The sequence below is a fragment of the Microcebus murinus genome, chromosome 7 (genome assembly GCF_040939455.1).
Source record: "Microcebus murinus isolate Inina chromosome 7, M.murinus_Inina_mat1.0, whole genome shotgun sequence".
Taxonomy (NCBI): Eukaryota; Metazoa; Chordata; class Mammalia; order Primates; family Cheirogaleidae; genus Microcebus; species Microcebus murinus.
The window spans coordinates 51,170,926-51,189,189 of NC_134110.1; the positions used below are offsets into that span (position 1 = coordinate 51,170,926).

The 18,264-nt window shown below is 38.4% G+C and overlaps 1 protein-coding gene across 5 annotated transcripts in view; it reads left to right on the forward strand.

Moving 5' to 3' along the window:
* Positions 1–5,302: 5,302 nt before the first annotated feature.
* Positions 5,303–18,264, forward strand: part of CSMD3 (CUB and Sushi multiple domains 3) — a 1,101,621-nt gene continuing 1,088,659 nt past the window's right edge. For 4 of the 5 annotated variants that reach the window (XM_012781857.3, XM_076005066.1, XM_076005067.1 and 1 more), the window contains exon 1: positions 5,304–5,955. In XM_012781857.3, coding sequence (XP_012637311.2) covers positions 5,778–5,955 — 178 coding nt within the window. In that variant the 5' untranslated portion in view covers positions 5,304–5,777. Of the gene's footprint in view, positions 5,956–18,264 lie in introns of all 5 variants that reach the window. The other variant, XM_076005068.1, reaches the window with a different exon arrangement.

The following is an 18,264-nucleotide window of genomic DNA, read 5'->3' on the forward strand; positions in this document are numbered from 1 at the left end:
TATCAAATATAATTTTTAAAAAAATGCTCATACTCTTCTAGAATTGAATTTCAAGTTGTAAAATTGTGTACCACAGATATTTAGATTTCTCAGTTAATAAAATTTTTAAAAGCTTATTCTTAAATACATGAATGAAACAAAATATAAAAAAGGCCTTACACACACTACCTAATTTATGATAGAATATAAATGGACAAAATTAAATGTATTAATGGTTTTACTGTATTTGGAATATCTTATAATATGCATTAATCTCAAGAAATCAATTTTAAAGATCAGCAGAGAATATATGGATGATAAAATCAGAGAACTTACTGTTTTAAGATAAAAATGGACTAATTGGCAGATACCTTCAGATTAAGAAATCAAATGTATACAGCATTTTCATAGTAATTTTGATAGATTTGAGATCTTATAAAATTCACATTTTTGATTTATGTTCTCTAAATATTTATGTATTTTCAGGTTCATTTGAAACTGATACTACATGACTATACAGTGTGGTAGATTTAAAGAAATGATGATAAAAAGATCTGCTACATTGGGAATTGTGTTTATTCATATGCCAACAAGACAACTTTGTTATTGACGAAACACAGAGACCTGGGTTATGCTGATTATTTAGCAAAGCTACTTTTATCTTTACTTTTTATTTTTATAATTCTGTGCAAAGATAAGTTAGGTGACATCAGCCCCAGTAATGAAAGAGAGTGAAACACACTCAAGACAGAGATGCTTTTAAAGAATTTCTTTATTCTTATCTCTTTCTTTCAGTATAGTTATCAAAATCCACCCCCCCTCCCCAGCCCCCTGGAACTATTCAGCCTATGGCTCCCTTCCTTCAGGAAAGAGATCATATATAGCTTATATTCGACTATACATATAATATTATATATTAAATTGTCTATATGTAAGAAGGCAGAAGTTGAGAAAATTTTAATGTAAATGTACTATATGTATTAGATTTGTAGCTCATGTCAAAAAATAAGTTGTTTTTTTTATTTTGTGGTCAAAGTATTTTTTTTTTTTTTGGTATAAATAGAGCAATAGATACTGTCTTCAGTTTTAAGGCTTTTTCGTTCCCTTGCTCTTTATATTACAACATTATTACTTTTATGTGATATGTAAATTTCAGTCTCTGAATTTCATAATGTGGCTAAAGCTTAAAAAGACTGAAATGTCTGTTAAACCTCAGTATTAATGAAACTGTAACAGGAGTCAGGACATAAGAGGAATGAATTCCTAGGTAAGCACACTTAGTGAGTCTTCCAAGAAGCTGGTTTCCATCTCTCAACAATGTTTCCTGATTAAAACAGGAAACAGATGTTTTTATCTGCCTGGTAACTTATCTTCTTAAATATGATTTTTTTTAAAGAAAAGTTACTTTATAATAAATATTAGGTCTCTTATCTTTCTTTTTCTTCAACCAAATAGGGACTATTACAAATCAAGCTAATGTATAGACTCAAATTAGAATTCCTTCATTATTCTAGATTCGACAATTCAATTCAAATGTTTCATTTCCCAGGAGTTGGAGAGGTCAAACATGACTGATCCAAGAATGGACATTTATAGAAAAATGAATTTCTCTTTTTGCCTTACTCTCCTGGCAGTGAATTCTATATGTAAACTGTAAATAATCAAGGAAATGATTGCTTGGTTGTTTGTAAATCATTAACATTTTTATCTTGCCCTAGTTTCCCTTCCCCCAGGGACCCACAGGTTTGAATTTGAGCCTTTTAATTAAAAAGTACATATCTATATTCAGTGGACATTGAGTTTTAATAGGCAGAAACATTTCTATAACAAAATAAATACTTGAACAATAGTCCTCATATAAACTTGTATATCTATAATACACGTTAATAAAAAGTTATATAAGTTTATAATTGTCAAAAGCATATATATACTTCTTTGCCACATTAAAAATAGCCCCGTTCCCAACTTTTTAATGCTGTCTTTTCTCAAAGTACTCATTCAGTTTTGATGATTTTGTTCGTTTCTCTTTGATATTGCTCCTGTGGTGCCAAAAACAGAGCAGATAAATGTTGAGGGGCTAGTTTAATATTGGGCAATTTGAGGAGAGGGGCTGGTTTTCTCTCTTTAGTGCCAATTTATCCCTGTTTTAAGATTCAAGTTAATTGTATTCCATAGGTAGTTGGAGGAAGAGATGAAAAGGAATGGAAATCTGGTACTTTCCACTTAAAGAACCTGTCTATTTTTTTAATCTAAACTCTTTTAAAAGCCCTTAATGGTACTTAATCATTGTGATTGTCTTGATGATCCTTACAAAGTCACTGTTTTCCATGACCTGTAGAGAAAATCAATAGGCTACAAGAAGTTAAAGAAAAAAATGTGTGGGGAGGCTTTTTCTTTGTATTTGTACATATTTTTAAAATTTGATCACTTATAAATTATAAATTCTTGCTTTTCTAAATTTATGTAGAAAGTTTACTGTTAAAATAATTTTATTACTGTAGTATATTAAAACAAGCATCTTTGGGAGCTAGTACAGGGTACAGTAGAGCAGGCAAGCATATTAACTCAGAAAGCAGAAACCATCGGTTTATATTTCTTATTATATAGAGGCAAGGCAAGACAGTTAACTTCTTTGCATATCAATTTATCAATTTTTCATCTATAATATTAGGATAATTGCAGTACTTGTCTCAGAAAGTTGTAGTGAGGATTGAGTGAGATATGTAAACATAGCACAATGCCTAGTACACAGTAAACACTTAATGTTTGCTGTTATGTTAGCTATTTTTTCTATATTCTTTTTCTAATAGTCTTAAACAAATCTATGCACCTATACACAGCTGTGTTATTTTCCTACTAATCAGCTACAATAGGTAATCTCTTTCTCCCAAACAAAGACACAACATTTTTTTTTTCCTCCTGGAGAAACCGAAGGATTTCTCATCCATGATTTTGGCTGATAATTTTATGCTTCTGGAATTCTTTTGGAAATATTTCTTTGAAGAAAAGAGACTGTTCAGCATTAAAGAGTAGTATGATCTAGTGCTAAATGCATTGACTAAATGCCAATGTTCCTGATGGTGACCTTGGATAAACCACTTCATTTTCTCATGCCTTAACTTTCTGTCTGTAAAATATAATTTTCCATCTTGTCTCAGAACCTGGAGGATGTGGGTGAAAAATGGCTTGTGATTTAATGTGAGCTTTAGAAACTAGAAACTATAGTATTGTTCAATGTATTGTGAGTTACTAGATAAATCTTTTAATAACCTTCCATTGAAATGATTGGCAGAATTCATTTAGGGAAGGATAATTGGATTATAGGATTAGCAGTGTATTTGAAAATAAGTATCAAAAATTGAAATCTTAGTAGTTGTCATTATGGTCCCCTAATCAAAGTTTATTTTGTGTACAATAATTCCTGTTAAATACCCCTGACTTTTGAGAAATAAAGTTTTTTTTGTTGTTTTCTTTGTGGGTTTTTTTTTTTTTTTTTTTTTTTGGCTTAAGGTCTTCCTGTCTGGATATGTAATCATGTGTTCAAATAGACTGAAAAACCCCGAGATTTTGTTTACTTTTAATAAAAAAGTAAATTCAGTTGCGGTGACTAACATCTGCACACTTGGTAAAGAGGGTTTTGTTGAGTATCCTCATTAAGTCCAAGGACCTGTTTGCATCTAACTGGTTGTCCAGCCCAGCAAAAGCTGCAACAGCAACAACACAAGCTGATGTCTTGACTGAAATCAATGCCAGAGCGGCTGCCAAGGTGGCTGAGCAGACTAATGACGTTTTGCAATGTTGATCACCCCAGTCGCGGTCTAGTCCCAACCTTGTCACCCACTCCCCTTCGAAATCTGCATATGCAGACAATAAAAGTGAGCACTCATGGGAAGGAACAATATGCTGCCCCACAGCTCTTGAGGTGCCTCTCTGAATTTAATGAGGTCAGTTGGGTGTCTACAGTTTTTTGCCGTTTGCCACAGCTCCCTCTCTAACACACACACACATACACGCACACGCATGCACACGCATATGTACTGCAAAAACACACTTGAGAAATCACCCACGCATAGGAAATCACACCTTCCATCATCTTCCATAAACGCACCCTTACCCCTCATTATATTGCGCGTGCCCGCGAGTACACACACGGGCACACACACACACACATGCTGGAAGAATCACAGCCCCACACACAATGCAACCTACCTAGAGAACTCAGAATCCTTGCTACGCCTGCAGATTGAACCCCTTCGCCACTCAAGCCTACAGACGCTCGCAGCGTGCCCACTTTGCAGAGCAGATGCAACTGCCGTGCTCCACTGAGCCGGCAGCTCCGACGCGAGCCCGGGGACAAAAGCTGTCCGGGGGAATGTGGGGTACGGGACCGGACCCATAATTTGCGCACGATGTGGAAAGCTGCAAACTCAAATCGGGCACCGGTCTTCGCTAAGCCCTGCAGATAGAAAGATGTTCGTAACCCCTGACAGCCTTAGGCATGCAAATGGAGCCACAGGCAGCAGCAACTACCTATTTCAGAACTCGCACTGCAGCCCTTCCCCCTCCTGAGGTGGAACCAGATTCCCGAAAAGGTCAGATCACCAATCAGTCACCAAGTCTAAGGAACTTGTTCCTTGGAAGATTCGGGCCAGGACGGTCCCGAAAAATTATTTAAGAAATTGACACACAGGAACACAACACGCTAGTCTTGGGGACGCAGCTCCCCTACACCATGGGATGGGAGAAACAGGGTCCCTTCTGTATGTGGAGAAGCCGGTGGCTTGCAGACGGCCAGTAGATGGCGCAAGAACTCTTCTCTTGTACGATCTTAACCCTTGAGTGGTGTGGGGGTCTGCCGACTCCTGATGTATAGATATATACATTTTCCGTTTTGAAAGAAACCTCCCATTTACATATTTGGGACCGATCCAGAATTAAGACAAATGGGTCTGTTGTAGATAACTACTACAGATAAAGTAGTTTAACTGCAGCACACGCCAACGGAAAAGGGGGTTGGGAGGATGAAAGGGAGAACTATTTGAGGAAATGACACTGACTTTCCTCCCCACCCCACCCTCGCGCAGGCCACGGATGAAATCCGTTGAACGAATCATAAAAACCCGGGTACAGGTTTACACGTAGGTATTTGAATATGTAAATGCATGTGTGCAAATAAATTCTTCCCTGTGATCTCCTTTTTTAATTAAATCACGGGATAATAAATGCGAGAAGCCTGCTTGAAATATACTGCAACTACAGTAGTAACACATGTTCCATTATAACGACGTGGGCATCGATGGAGCCCGATTCATTATCCCCACGGTTTCCCCAAAAGCAACACCGATCCTCCTCGGATTAAAATATCCCTTTAGCATGCTTCTGTATTCACAGGCTGCAATGGAGAGCTCACTAACATAATATTTCTTGGGCTGCTTTTACAGGCAGAATTGATCTATTCGGGGGGGGAAAAGAAAACCAAGCCCCTCAATTTCAAATATCGTGGGGAGTTTATCAGAGAGCTGAGCTGGGCTTTAAGAGACTCACTAGCGGTTTCTGGTGGTTGCTATAACGAGCCAGAATTGGGGTAGATTTTGGTGGAGGGGAAAAACGCACTAGAAAAGGCAGAATCCAGAGTAGCGGAGACTTTGTGCCCCCGTTGGAGAGATGGTTGAGTCCTCGTCAAGGTTGCTGTGGTATCCCAGAAACACCATTCACTCCGGTCTGTGACCGCGCACCAACAACAGCAACAACTCCACTGCGCTGGGCTGAGGAGCAGGAATTAGGAGCTCGCGAATAATATGAAAGGGATCCGCAAAGGGGAAAGCCGAGCAAAGGAATCCAAACCCCGGGAGACTGGCACGCGAAGATGCGCTAAATGTGGCCGCCTAGACTTCATCCTGATGAAGAAAATGGGGATTAAAAGTGGATTTACGTTTTGGAACCTCGTCTTTTTATTGACGGTGTCTTGCGTGAAAGGTAGGTCTGCTTTGGGGGGGGGGTCCCCTCCGCTTTGGATGGAGGTGGGCTGACTTGCAGCCTGAGAGAGGCTGGCAGATTACTTTGCAATTTGCACCGATAAAATAATCATGATAATACTGAAGAAGGAGTTGATTCACAGCTCTTTTTCCCTCCCTCAGATAGGAAATGCATTTTGCTTGCCAGATTTGGCGTTCAATGCGGTGATTGAGCTTGTGCTCAATAAATATTCTTGCAGTATGCTCAAACGAAGACGTGAGTTGGTTAGTATAGCCTCTAACTAGTGGATATCCAGGCAGAATTCCTCTGCAAGACTTTTCCTGGTGGTGAGGATTACCTTGATTTCTTGTCAAATCAGTGGGGTTTGATGCTTCGGGTGGAATATTTATATTAAAGACACTGGTGTAAACGCTTTTTAACCCTTTCAGGGAAGAAAGTTACCAACGTACTAGGAATGCGTTGATTTTAAATGCTTTAGGTATAAGGGTCTTCCAAACATTGCCACACCAACATGAATGTATGCGTGCATATGTGAATTATTTCTACGTGGGCTCCTATGCAAAGATAAATGTAGGGGAGCTTTCCTAGGTCCTGTGGTAGAGGTTCAGCCGAATAATGAGGCTTAAAAAGGGTCTGAGATGCCACGAAGTGTAAAGATCCACCTTAGGGGATGAATGAAGGTAGAAGGAAAGTCATTAGCTGACGACCAAAAAGAAAATCCCCAGCAAGTCTCAGCGTTCAGACAGGTAGAGTGAGTGTCACATGTACAGACAAGGGGAGGGGGTAGGTGGGATGTAAAATTTATTCCTAAACAGGGAGGCAAGAGACAGTAAGGATCATTGGAAGAAGAGCTGTCCTCGGGGAGAAAATAGATCCACGTCGTTCTTCCACAACTTATCCTGCACCCTGCTGCCCATTAATTGCTGCAAAGAATACTCAGGAGGTGTTTATGACTCATGCCATCATTTTTGAACAATCACCTCTCCATACTCATGGCAGCTCAAATAGACGCGATGGATGTCGCTTTTAGTGAAGCTAGTTTCAAACCCCGGGCGTCTGCGTGCCGGGGGTAGGCGAGGGAAAGGGGGGCCTGTTTTGGCCCAGGCGCGCCAAGGCTGTCAACACAAACTGGACGCTTCTTCCTTTGTAAAGGAGTGCCTCTCTGAACCGCAATCGGGCCGCGTCTCTATGAAACAGTTTATTGTCCAGCTTGCAGCTGGCTGTCCCCCCACGGAAGGCAGCCCATTTGCATTCAGTGGAAATGATAATTCATGTTTTGGGAGGAGGGAGCTGGAGAGGTTACCTCTCCCTCTACTATGACCAATGATGGGTGGCATGTCTGGAATTTTAATTTACATCCCTAAATGCCAGGAAGTCGCCCCTGGTATCTGTGGCAGCAACTGCCATGTAATCCCAACCTATACTCCCTAATGCTTGATTTTTCTTTTCTCCCTGGCATCTCAGCGCAGCTCTGAGCCAAAACGCTTGTCCTAAGCAGCATAACTACACTGCCTAATGCACAAATCGCTCCTCAGATTGCTTACAAGGGGTTTTTGTCGCCGGCTCGACGTGTGAGGAGCCACACATTAATGCTTAGTTCGCCTGCCACCGGGAGTTGGTGGCTAATGGATGGCCCCGGGGCTGCCTGCGAGACGCGCGCTCCGCGTGGGGGAGGCGCAGGAAGCCAGCAGCAACCTTGGCAGAAAAACGTAAGGGTGGCTCCTGTGCGAGAAGATGACCAGGGTTTAAGTGCGAGTTTTCATGTGATACCTGTTGAGCCAAAACACATTCGAGGGGCAGATGAGGGGGAGGGAAGTCTCCCAAGCAGGGCGAGCATTCCTGCCTGACAAACGCGGAGCCGCGCTGCCTGCAATTACAGCCCCGGCTGCCCCCACCTACCGTATTTTCCGAATGAGACGCGCCTATAGAAAGGAACGGCGTGTTAATTTGCTTTAAATGGTACTGGCAACAGGACCTCTGCCCTCTATCCACAGCTCCTTTTCAGACTGATATAATTGCTCTCCACTGTCTATATTTTAGCTTTGGGGACATTGGGAAGAAGGATCATGTCACAGTCTGCTTTGGTCCTGTCCCAAATCAATATTCTACAAGCCATTAAAACATTTTTTTAATGGTAATAAAGTTCTTCGTTGTCACTCATCTGGCACTTGGAAGGCATCTCCTACATTTTACAACTTGAAATGTTGTCCCCAAATTCTGACAAACTTGTATAGGTTGTATGTTTCAGACCTGCTCCCAATCTCCGGATGATGCCAATTTTGAAAATTGCTTCTTATTCTCTTTTTCTTCATTTTATTTTAATTTCACCTCAATCTCAAGGCTTTCCCAACACTCATACTGCAAACATTGTTTGCCTCAATGTCTATGCCCTCTTTTGTCTTCCCTACTGTTTCTTCTGGACTCTCACGTCCAAGGAAAAGCTCAGATGGGGGAGTCATTTTAAAGGCTTTTCCAAATCTTAATCTAGACTAGTGTGAGGGTACAGGAAGTCAGTTGGAGGTGCGCAGCTTTCCACCTGAACAGCTCTGGCCAAGAGAATCCCACCATCTGCCCACACTGTTCATCCTCCACCATCTCACCTCTGCGTGCAACAGCAATGACAAAGAAGCTCTGTGGGAGGAAACGCCTCTGAGTGGAAGATAAAGTGGTCTTTGGTAGGCCTGAACTGCTCGGGTGGGGCTGAGAAGGGAGCCAACCTTTCCTAGGCATTTCATGTTCACTGTCATCATCTGAAATAAAAGGCTGTGGAGGGCATCAAACTGGCAGGTGGCACTGGGTGGGGGCTGTTTAGACTTGATCCATGCTGCTGAAATGAGAGAGAGAGAGAGAGAGCGGGATACAGAGGGAGAGGGAGAGGGAGAGGGAGAGAGAGAGAGAGAGATCTGATATGCAACCTCCAGCTGCAGCGTGTCTGTTTAGGTCTCACCCAGATAAAAACTGTGAATCTCCAAGTCGTGCTTAAGCGTCCCGCCCACGTAAAGAGACACTCGCGGGGTGCTTTCCCACGCTGCTTCTCGGGGGATCCCAGGGGAGCACACACTCTGTGCAGCAAAGGTAACACCTTAGGCACAGATCTTGATAGGCAGCACGCTGGAGCCGGGGCGGCGTCCCACACCCCATGCCAGACCGTGCTTCCCGGGGGATTCTCCCCAGACTGGGGAATCTGGTGAAGGGTCTACATTTCTGCGGGCTCTGGGACTCCAGGGAGATACTACCCCTGCCACAGAGCTCTTCTGGAAGAGTGGGGATCACATCCCCTCCCTCAGTTAATTGCCACTGGAAAGGGTCTCAGGGGCCCACGTGAGGGGAGAACTGCCGGAGGCGCTCATTAGCACCTTTTATCGACTTCTGGGTGGTCGTGCAGGGAGGTCTCAGCCAGGCGTGTGTCCAAGGGGACAAACGCCCTCACTCTCCGCCCTTAAGGCGGCAGTCTTAACCTGGCACGTAAGGAAAAGATCTGTCTTTGCTTCAGAGAGCTTTGCAAAGGTGGAGGGAAGAAGGTGAGTGAATGTCTTTACAAAACAATAACAACAGCAAACAAAAAACACCTCCTGGCCATCCCATCATCAAAACCCATCCCCCAAGGTTAGCACGACTGAGACACCTACTGGGAGGTAATCTTTGTGTTTGAGTCAGGGGTCCCAGTCCCGCCACCGTTTAAACTGGTATCCCTCCCTTTCCTCTATTTCCTTTGGGAACACTTACTAATTTCTCCTAGAAGGCCAGCCTCCCTGAAATTTCCGTGAACTACCCAGGTTGAAATTGGGTGGCTGACTTAGCTCATGGTGTGGCAGGGGGTGGGGGACGTCGCAGGGGGTGGGGTTGCTGGAAAGGAGGAAGACCCTTGAACTGTCACCAAAGAGGCTTCCGGAGGCCCCGAGGGTGGGTGTGTATTCCAAGCGGAAACACCTGGCGGGTAACAGTAAGTTAATGTTCCCTGGACTCCAGATATTTGTTGGTGCTGCGACCACTGCTGTGGCAGAATCCGGCAGAGGCGCCGAGAACGCCCCCTTTCTTCAAGCAGACTGCAGCGGTCCTGACTCAAACAACTTCTCTAGGACGCACCCGGGGATCTTGGGAAGCTCATTTGGGGAACAAATAATGGGACTTGTGGCTTCTGTACGATTCTCCTCTCTACCCCTTGGTCTCTGGGGAAAGGAAAGCAGGAGGGCAGCCCCAGGGTTCAAGTGCTGCAAGGGCTTAGTTGGACTCTAGGGGAAAGGGCAGCGAAAAGGAAATGGTACAGGGTCACCCGGGTCGCGGATGTGGTCCTCTCCCAGCCCAGCGAGAGTAGCCAGCTAAGAGATGCAAGAGGGGCACGCACGGAGATTGCTGCGCATTGCAGAATAATAATGAAGCAGGACTACTGAAGAAAGAGACATCGACATAGGCATGAGGCGGGTTCCCTTCTCCCTGAACTCGGTGCTTTCCGAGAGGCTTTGCACCACCGAGTTGCTAAACTAACCAATTTACCGCCCTGACAGGGCTTGAACAGTTCCCAGAATTCGGAGCTGAACTTCCCGTGGACAGTTACTTTATAAAATGCATTGTGGAATGCCCTTTTGCAGCACCGTGCTTTCCCGAATCTTCTGGTTGGGAAGGAGGAGGTTGCTGCGTCAAGCCCTCGCTGGAAGAGTGTGTGAGCAGAAATAATTAAGGAGCAGGTTTCAGCATCTTGAAAACCTGATGCCAGCTCCCTTGAGATCTTTCAAGGAGAAAAAGGATAGAATTACTCAATAAATTAAGTACTCCAGGAGCATAGGCTTAGTTCCAGTAGTTATTACTATTCATGATGTTAATTAGTGTTTCTATTTGTGGGGTAGCTGAATAGGGTATACACATCTTTTCCCTGAACACAAAATTTGGTGTCTATAGAACAGTGAAATAATACATTGGCAACAAATGTCATCTGTATATGGTTTTAAATATAGTAAAACTCTATGGTATGTGAGATCTGATAAAACAAAAAAAAATACTAAGAGAGGTAGAGCAGTTAATAATGCCTTTACACTCAAGTGAAAACAAACTTTGATGTTAAAATGCCTAAGATCTCAAATGCAAATATGAGAAATGAACTAAATTTCACTTCCCTAGGATCCAAATATACTTCTCCGTGTGTTCCAAAAGGTGACTTTCTTCTACTTATTCACCAGGGGCTCCAGAAAGGGCTTCAGGATGTTAAACACTTTCAATTATTTCGTCTAGTTTGGGAAATAACTTTAAAGCACCAAGCATTATGCCTGATAAGGCCCCTGTTCTTTTAGGCAGCATGACTGTTTGAGAAAATATGCCACCTTGTACTTTGAATTCCAAGATTTGGGAGATTAGAAGTAAACTGCTTGCAAATGAAGAGATTAAGAAAAAATGTGTAAGATACAAATAAAATTTAAGACCATTTTATTATATGTAAATATACACTAAACTATAGCTTTAGCTATTATTATCCCCTCTCTCTTTCTTTTCATTCCCTTTACTCGTGATCCAAAGGAGTATGCAATTTAGGGATACAGTGGAAGTTATGATTCGTATTTTGGGTGAGGTCTGGGAAGGGGGATAAAACAGGCACTATGGCTACCAAATTCATCTTTTTGATCTCAGAGTGAGCAAGTGGGTAATTCATGGTATTTTTCAGGTATATTTACCTCTATGCCCACAAGATTTTTCTCAGTATTAAGGCCCTTATAAGCCTCTTATTTTCATCACCTTTACTAACGTTTCTGAGAAAAATCAATTTATTGAATATCTTCCAGTATTCATGGCCTCAATGCTGATGGTCATCATTCCTTCTCTTAGGCTCTATCTAGTCTTGCAGCCATCAAATGCATTGTATGTCATCAGACCCTTTGCTAAGCTATTGTTTGGTGTTGGTTGAGAATTTCTAATGATTAATATTTTCTATATTAATGATGGCTTGCTGGCTACAACTCAATTTGAAATCTCTCACTGTCTAAATTGATAACATTAGCATATGTGTCATATACCTTTAATTGGATAAAAAGAATATCAGTGATAATCAGTTGGCATTAGATATCACAAGATTATTGTATTGGCTCTTAAATGATTACTCCACAGTGATTTTTAAAGTGTTCTCCAACAAGTAGTACCAGTATCTTCTGGAAACGTTTTCGAAATATTAAAATCTCAGGTCCGGTCCCCACACCAGGTCTATTGAATCAAAAGATCTGGGAGTTGGATATAAACATTAGTGTTTCTGACAAGTCATCCAGGTAATTTTGATGCATTCTTAAGTCTGAGAACAACTATGGTAAAGTGGACAGAGCAAGGACCCTGAAGCCAGTAAGACCTGAAAGTCAAATAATGATTCTGCCAGGAATTACACTTGGACAAGCAATTCAACTTTCTTAAACTTCAGTTTCATTTTCTATATATAAAAAAAGATATTAGAATATAAGTCAGTTTATAGTGAGATTATATAAATCATGTATGCAGCCCAGTATGTGGCACTAGTAGCTATCATCAGTATTATTAAAATAAAACTTGCACATGCAAGGCCAGTATGAACTCCCACACACTCTGTCCTTAACACCACCACTTTAACTTTTCTATGACAGTAAATAAAAAGTGTAGCCTCTTCTCACTAACTATAATTCCACTTTGGCTAAGTTCCCAGGCTATTATACATCTAAGAAACACTCTGAAAGTTCTGCTTATCACCTTTACACGTTTGCTTCTGGTGCTGGCTCTATGAATCAGAGGCAGATCCACAGCTGACAAATGTACCTCTGCTCCTGGGCTGATTTCATCCCTTGCATTTTGATATTGATTTTTAAAATATTGATTGATGAATATACCAACACAAATGTGTTCATTCAATAAGTGACTTTCACTAGGTTACTAAGACCATTAGCTTCAGCACTGAGAATAGATCACTGAGGATTCAAGTTTGTGTTCTACTGTCTTTCTACTATACCTTATCAATTTTACTACAATGATAGCTCATATGGTACCAACGAAGATAGCAGATCACAAAAGTTGCTATTTAAGTACCAAATGTCAATTAGTACCACATAAGAGTGTTAGTGATTATATGTTTGTGAGTAAAATGGAAAAGAAAGTGCTAACAACTACCTATTTGGTAGCAGACAAAAGAAAATAATTATGGAATGAAAATTTTTTCTAAAACTAGTATACTATGTACATTAAATAAATAACTATATCTTCAGCATAGTCTATTTCTTGACAACTAAGACTATAGATAAAATCAGTGTATGACTATTTTTCATGTCTGAGAAAGAACTTTGAAGGGTAGTACTTAAAATCAATTTTTTATGTATTTCTTATACTCTCTACACAATTTCATAAAGACTTTTGAATATAGAAAATATGTTCTTAATTTATTTTTTCATAGTTGTCATTATGTTTAAGTCATATTTACACGAGGTTTATGTATTCTCTGTAGTCTGCATGTTCATCTGCATATTTCTTTCATATACACCAATGGCATCATTCAAAACTCCACAATAGGAGGCCAACTGCAGTGGCTCATGCTTGTTGCAGTGGCTCATGCTTGTTGTAATCCTAGCACTTTGAGAGGCCGAGGCAGGAGGATCCCTTGAGCCCAGAATATGGAAACCAGCCTGGGCAACATAGGGAGACCCTGTCTCTCCAAAAAACTTAAAATTGGCCTGGCTTGGTGTGGTTACCAATAGTCCCAGCTACTTGAGAGTCTAGGGCAGGAGGTTAACTTGAGCCCTGGAGTTTGAGTTTGCAGTGAGTTATGATGACACCACTGCATGTTAGCCCCAGGCAACAGAATGAGACTCTATCTCAAAATAAATAAATAAATAAACCTGATCATAGAAATAATACATTTTATAAATATTAATAGTGCAAGAAAAATCAATAATGTTAAATGAGTATATTCAATTTTAGTGATTTGTTAAGTATTTTAAAAGTCTCTTTAAATATGGGAGTTAAATTTGCAAAGATGAAGAATTCTACTAAGTTTGAGGGGTTGAAATGTTAAAAAAGTAATTGAAATATATAAAAAGTAATGAGGGATTCCCTTAAAAGCTGAGTCTGTAATGTTCAAGATTATAAAGTCTTTCTTTGTTTTATGCTACCAATTTTTAAAGGAATATTTACAATTATATAGTTTTAAATGATAGTAAGGTTTTTTTTCTAAGTAAACATTTAAAAAAATACAGTCAGATACCACTTTGAAAGGAAATTTGTAAATGGAAATGGAATCCATAGAAGCGATGTATTAAATTTTAAATAACCTTGAAAAAGCAGGGGCTCTGCCATAGTTTTTCATTATACAACAAATCCATCTGGCCAACTCCAGAATGCTCAAAAGTGGTTGGTATAGAGAGGATATGAGACATTATTATGTTTGGGGAAAATGGTACAAGGATAAAATTCTTTTTAAGTTTTTTTATGTGTCAAACTCTATGCTAAGCCCTTAATAAAATGTCCTTTATATCTTGAGCAGTTGTTTCCTTTCTCATCTTCCTGTTTGAATTCTAAAAAGCATTTTATGGGACAGCTATTTTCTCCTATGTATAGATTATAACCTCTGTTTACAAATAATCCATATTTTTCCTAAGTCCAGACAGGTACAGTGATTTTCCAGGACTACATGGTTAGCTAGTGGTTAAGTGACATCCAAAATGATTAATAGAGTCATAAGCTGATAGACTTGACAAAATCTAAAAAACATGTAAATGACTGTTACTAAACTTCTTCATTTTTAAGAGAAAAACTAAGACCTTGAAAATTTAATTTACAGGAAAGTTCATGATCAAGTTTTTTTATATACATACACACACACACACACATATATATATATCCCACAGTTATCATAGCACATAACTTACCAGTTTTTTAAATTTTCAACATCTTTCATTCTATTCATCTAACTTTATTTTCTTAATAATTTTGTATAATAGATGTAAAAGGTATTTTCCACTTTTATAAACAATAGTAAGCAAAGTAAATACATAAGTAGTATGTAAGTTAAATATATCACTGTAAAATATAAAACTATTACATTAAGTGCAAAAAACAGAATTGAAAGCTATAACCCTTCGATCCTAACCCAGTGCTCTTGAGTAAAATTTAAAATTTATGAATGCAGATGAACTTATGAGTTTCATACATAAAATAATTTGTGGGTACAAAACATGATTACCAATTACATCATAAAGCTTGGCAAATAAAATTGTTCTGTTTGGTACCTTAATTTCCACTCAATTCTATAGACCTTTAAGGATATGAAAACTCTTGTAACCCATCTAGTCTAGTGCTTACTAGGCAGGGAATATGCAATAGATGTATTTGTGGGGCAAAGAAATATTAAAAATATTTTTAAAATATAGATATTCAAGTTCCATCCACAGAGTCTACTTCATTCCATAAATGTACAGGTGTAACCGTGTATCTTCATATAAAGAGGAGACAGGCCAGAGAAATGAAGTGACTAGCCATACTAGAGAGTACAAACCTTTAAATTCCATGCCCTGTGTACTTTTCTCTATATTGGGCCTGCCTTATGAACCTCCTTATTTAGACTTAATTGGGTTATGGGAGTAAAGCTTCTTGAAAGGAGAGACCACAATGCCTACCCTCAAATCCTGATCAGACTTAAAAGAGTACTTTCTGAAGTAATTGTGTAAGGAGGCAAAGAAACATGAGTGTAGTAATATAGGTGGATAGGAAACTTAACATGCATTCTAACGATTACCTTAAAAATTAAACGAGGACATTTAAATATTCATAATCTACATAATAAAATGCATGTATTAAATTATACTTACACGCTCAAATTTAGCATTACATTTTCTTGTGAAGGTGATAAAATGTATTTTCATATGTAATTATTACTTTTGCATTTCTAAACTTTATATTTATAGGCTATCCCAATATAAACTAGCCTTTCTGCTTGCATTCTTAAAGCTTGGTTTGTGGGTATATATTTAGAAATGTGATTTTAATCTACTTTCTTCAAGCTAAAATATACTAATAATGTTCTCATATGTATCACTCACAGAATGTACTTATTGCATTTAACACTTTTTTTATGAGGCACCCTATTTTAAACAGTTTTGATGTTTGATCTTATGACAGCTAGATGTAGATCTTTCTAAGGTTGGCAAAAGTCATGGATAAAGGTACATCTACAATTTATCTGTAAGTCTGTTTCCTACAATTATGCATTCCAAAATTTTATTTAATGTCAAAGATTGACTAATTATCAGCCAAGTTCTTCAATTTAAAATTGACCCTTTTGTTGTAATAATTCACTGTAGTTTACTGAAATTTTCAACCACAGATTGCTTGATGTTTGATTTTCATGATCTTAGTGAGAAGCAGAAGTATGCTGATAATCAAAACGGCTTTTCTCGAGCTTGTTCACACCCCTATTAGCCACTTGTTTCCTCATTTATAGCTACTTAATAAAACTATAAGCTGTGTTTTGTTGTTTGATATTATTCTAATTTATCAAATATGTATTTAAATTTTCTATGGGGACATGTCTTTTATTTTGTGCTTGTTTACACTATGGGGATTGTCTGATTTTAAAGAAATCCGGAAAAATGTTCTTACTTTCATTTCCTCTTAAAATACTACATAATGGGTATGCACATAATGAAGTTTATCAACTGATTCTATAATTAAAAATATAATTTTAAGTTATATTTTCTTATTCGTATTTTAATGTAGAGAAGTGACTATGTCTACTCTGATGTTAGTTTCTTAAAGCAAAATAAGCTACTGTTAAAAGAAACTTTAACTTGAGCTAATTTGTAACTTTTAGAAGTCATTTTGTTTTCATTTTTTAAACTATATTTTCATGTATAGAGATGACTTTTCCAAATCATTATCAGAAGTATAATTTGAATCTTTCCCAAATGTTGGTAATGAATTTATGCTGAACTACATGCATTTTCTAATACTGAGCTCTGTGTTGCTGAAAGCTGCATCGGCAAGATAAGGGATCAAAGTTAGAAAAACTGGCAAAATAAATACAACTGAATCTCCTGGAGATGAAACACATGCTATCTTGGATTTATTGACTCCATACTCTAAGTGACCTAACTGTAGTCTACACGAAATATTTACTCAGTGTGCACCTATATGGAGAAACATGGAGTTAAGGTTTTTTGGCTGATGTCTAAATAAAAACAGCTGAACTGATTAAAATAAATAAATAAATTTATTTTGTGTGAATAAATTTGCATCCAGGCTGCTAATTTGTGTTCCAACAAATTTCAGCTTTCTAGTTTCTAAGATTATGGCTGATAAACCTTCTTAAATGAAGTTTTGCAATAGAAGTGCTGACAAGTCCATGATTGCCTGTACTGAATTCATGTTCAATGATCTTTTTATGGCTTTTAAAAAACTTTCACCTATAAATTCTACTAGTACTTGAGTAATCTCCCTGTTAAATCTTTTTAAAGGAGGTCAAACAGAAACCCATAAGATTGATTTTCTAGCAAAAAATATCTATATCTACATTAGTTTGACCATGTTCATTCATATATTAATGAATTAATATCAGAAATATTTGGACTTAATTTTTAATTATTACTGATATGTGAGTTCTTAGATATCAGCAATTTTTCAATAATATGAGGATAAGTACTTATTTTTATTCATCTTCACATTGTTGAAAATTTCCTATTTTAGAAAGACTTTACATTCTAATTATATAATTCTTTCAATAGCAAATTCTCAAAGACCTGAAAAGAAATTGGAAGATGTTAGGCATATTAGGTTATATCATGTTCTATTTCATATAAATATTAACTTACTTATTTCTATTCTTTTCTTTTGATTAAAGTCAAATTTGGTTTATTATGCTTTTTATTAAAGCAATATCATTTTGAATTGAATATCGTGGCATTGACAATAATTTAAGTTGTGAAGGATACAGTGGCCAATTGACTTTATTTCCACAAAAATAATCGGTGGCTTATTTATCAGTTCCAGAGGATGTCGACACATTCCTTCTGCCATCAATCATTTATGGAGGAACAGTATATGTCAGATCCTTGCCTGGACTTTGAGAATATAGAGAAAAAGGTCTAGTCTCTATCCTAAAAGAAGACATAGTCTATTTGAACCAGGCTTTCTGGGAACATAGTACCAAAACAATCTGGTTATTGTGAAATTGTTTCATCCTTCAATGGGATTCTCTTCTCATGTAAATATCAGTGTAGTTATGCCATCTTTGTTTATATATCATATATGTATATATATATTATATCTTTGTATATATATAATATGTATATATAAATATATATTTATATTATATCTTTTATA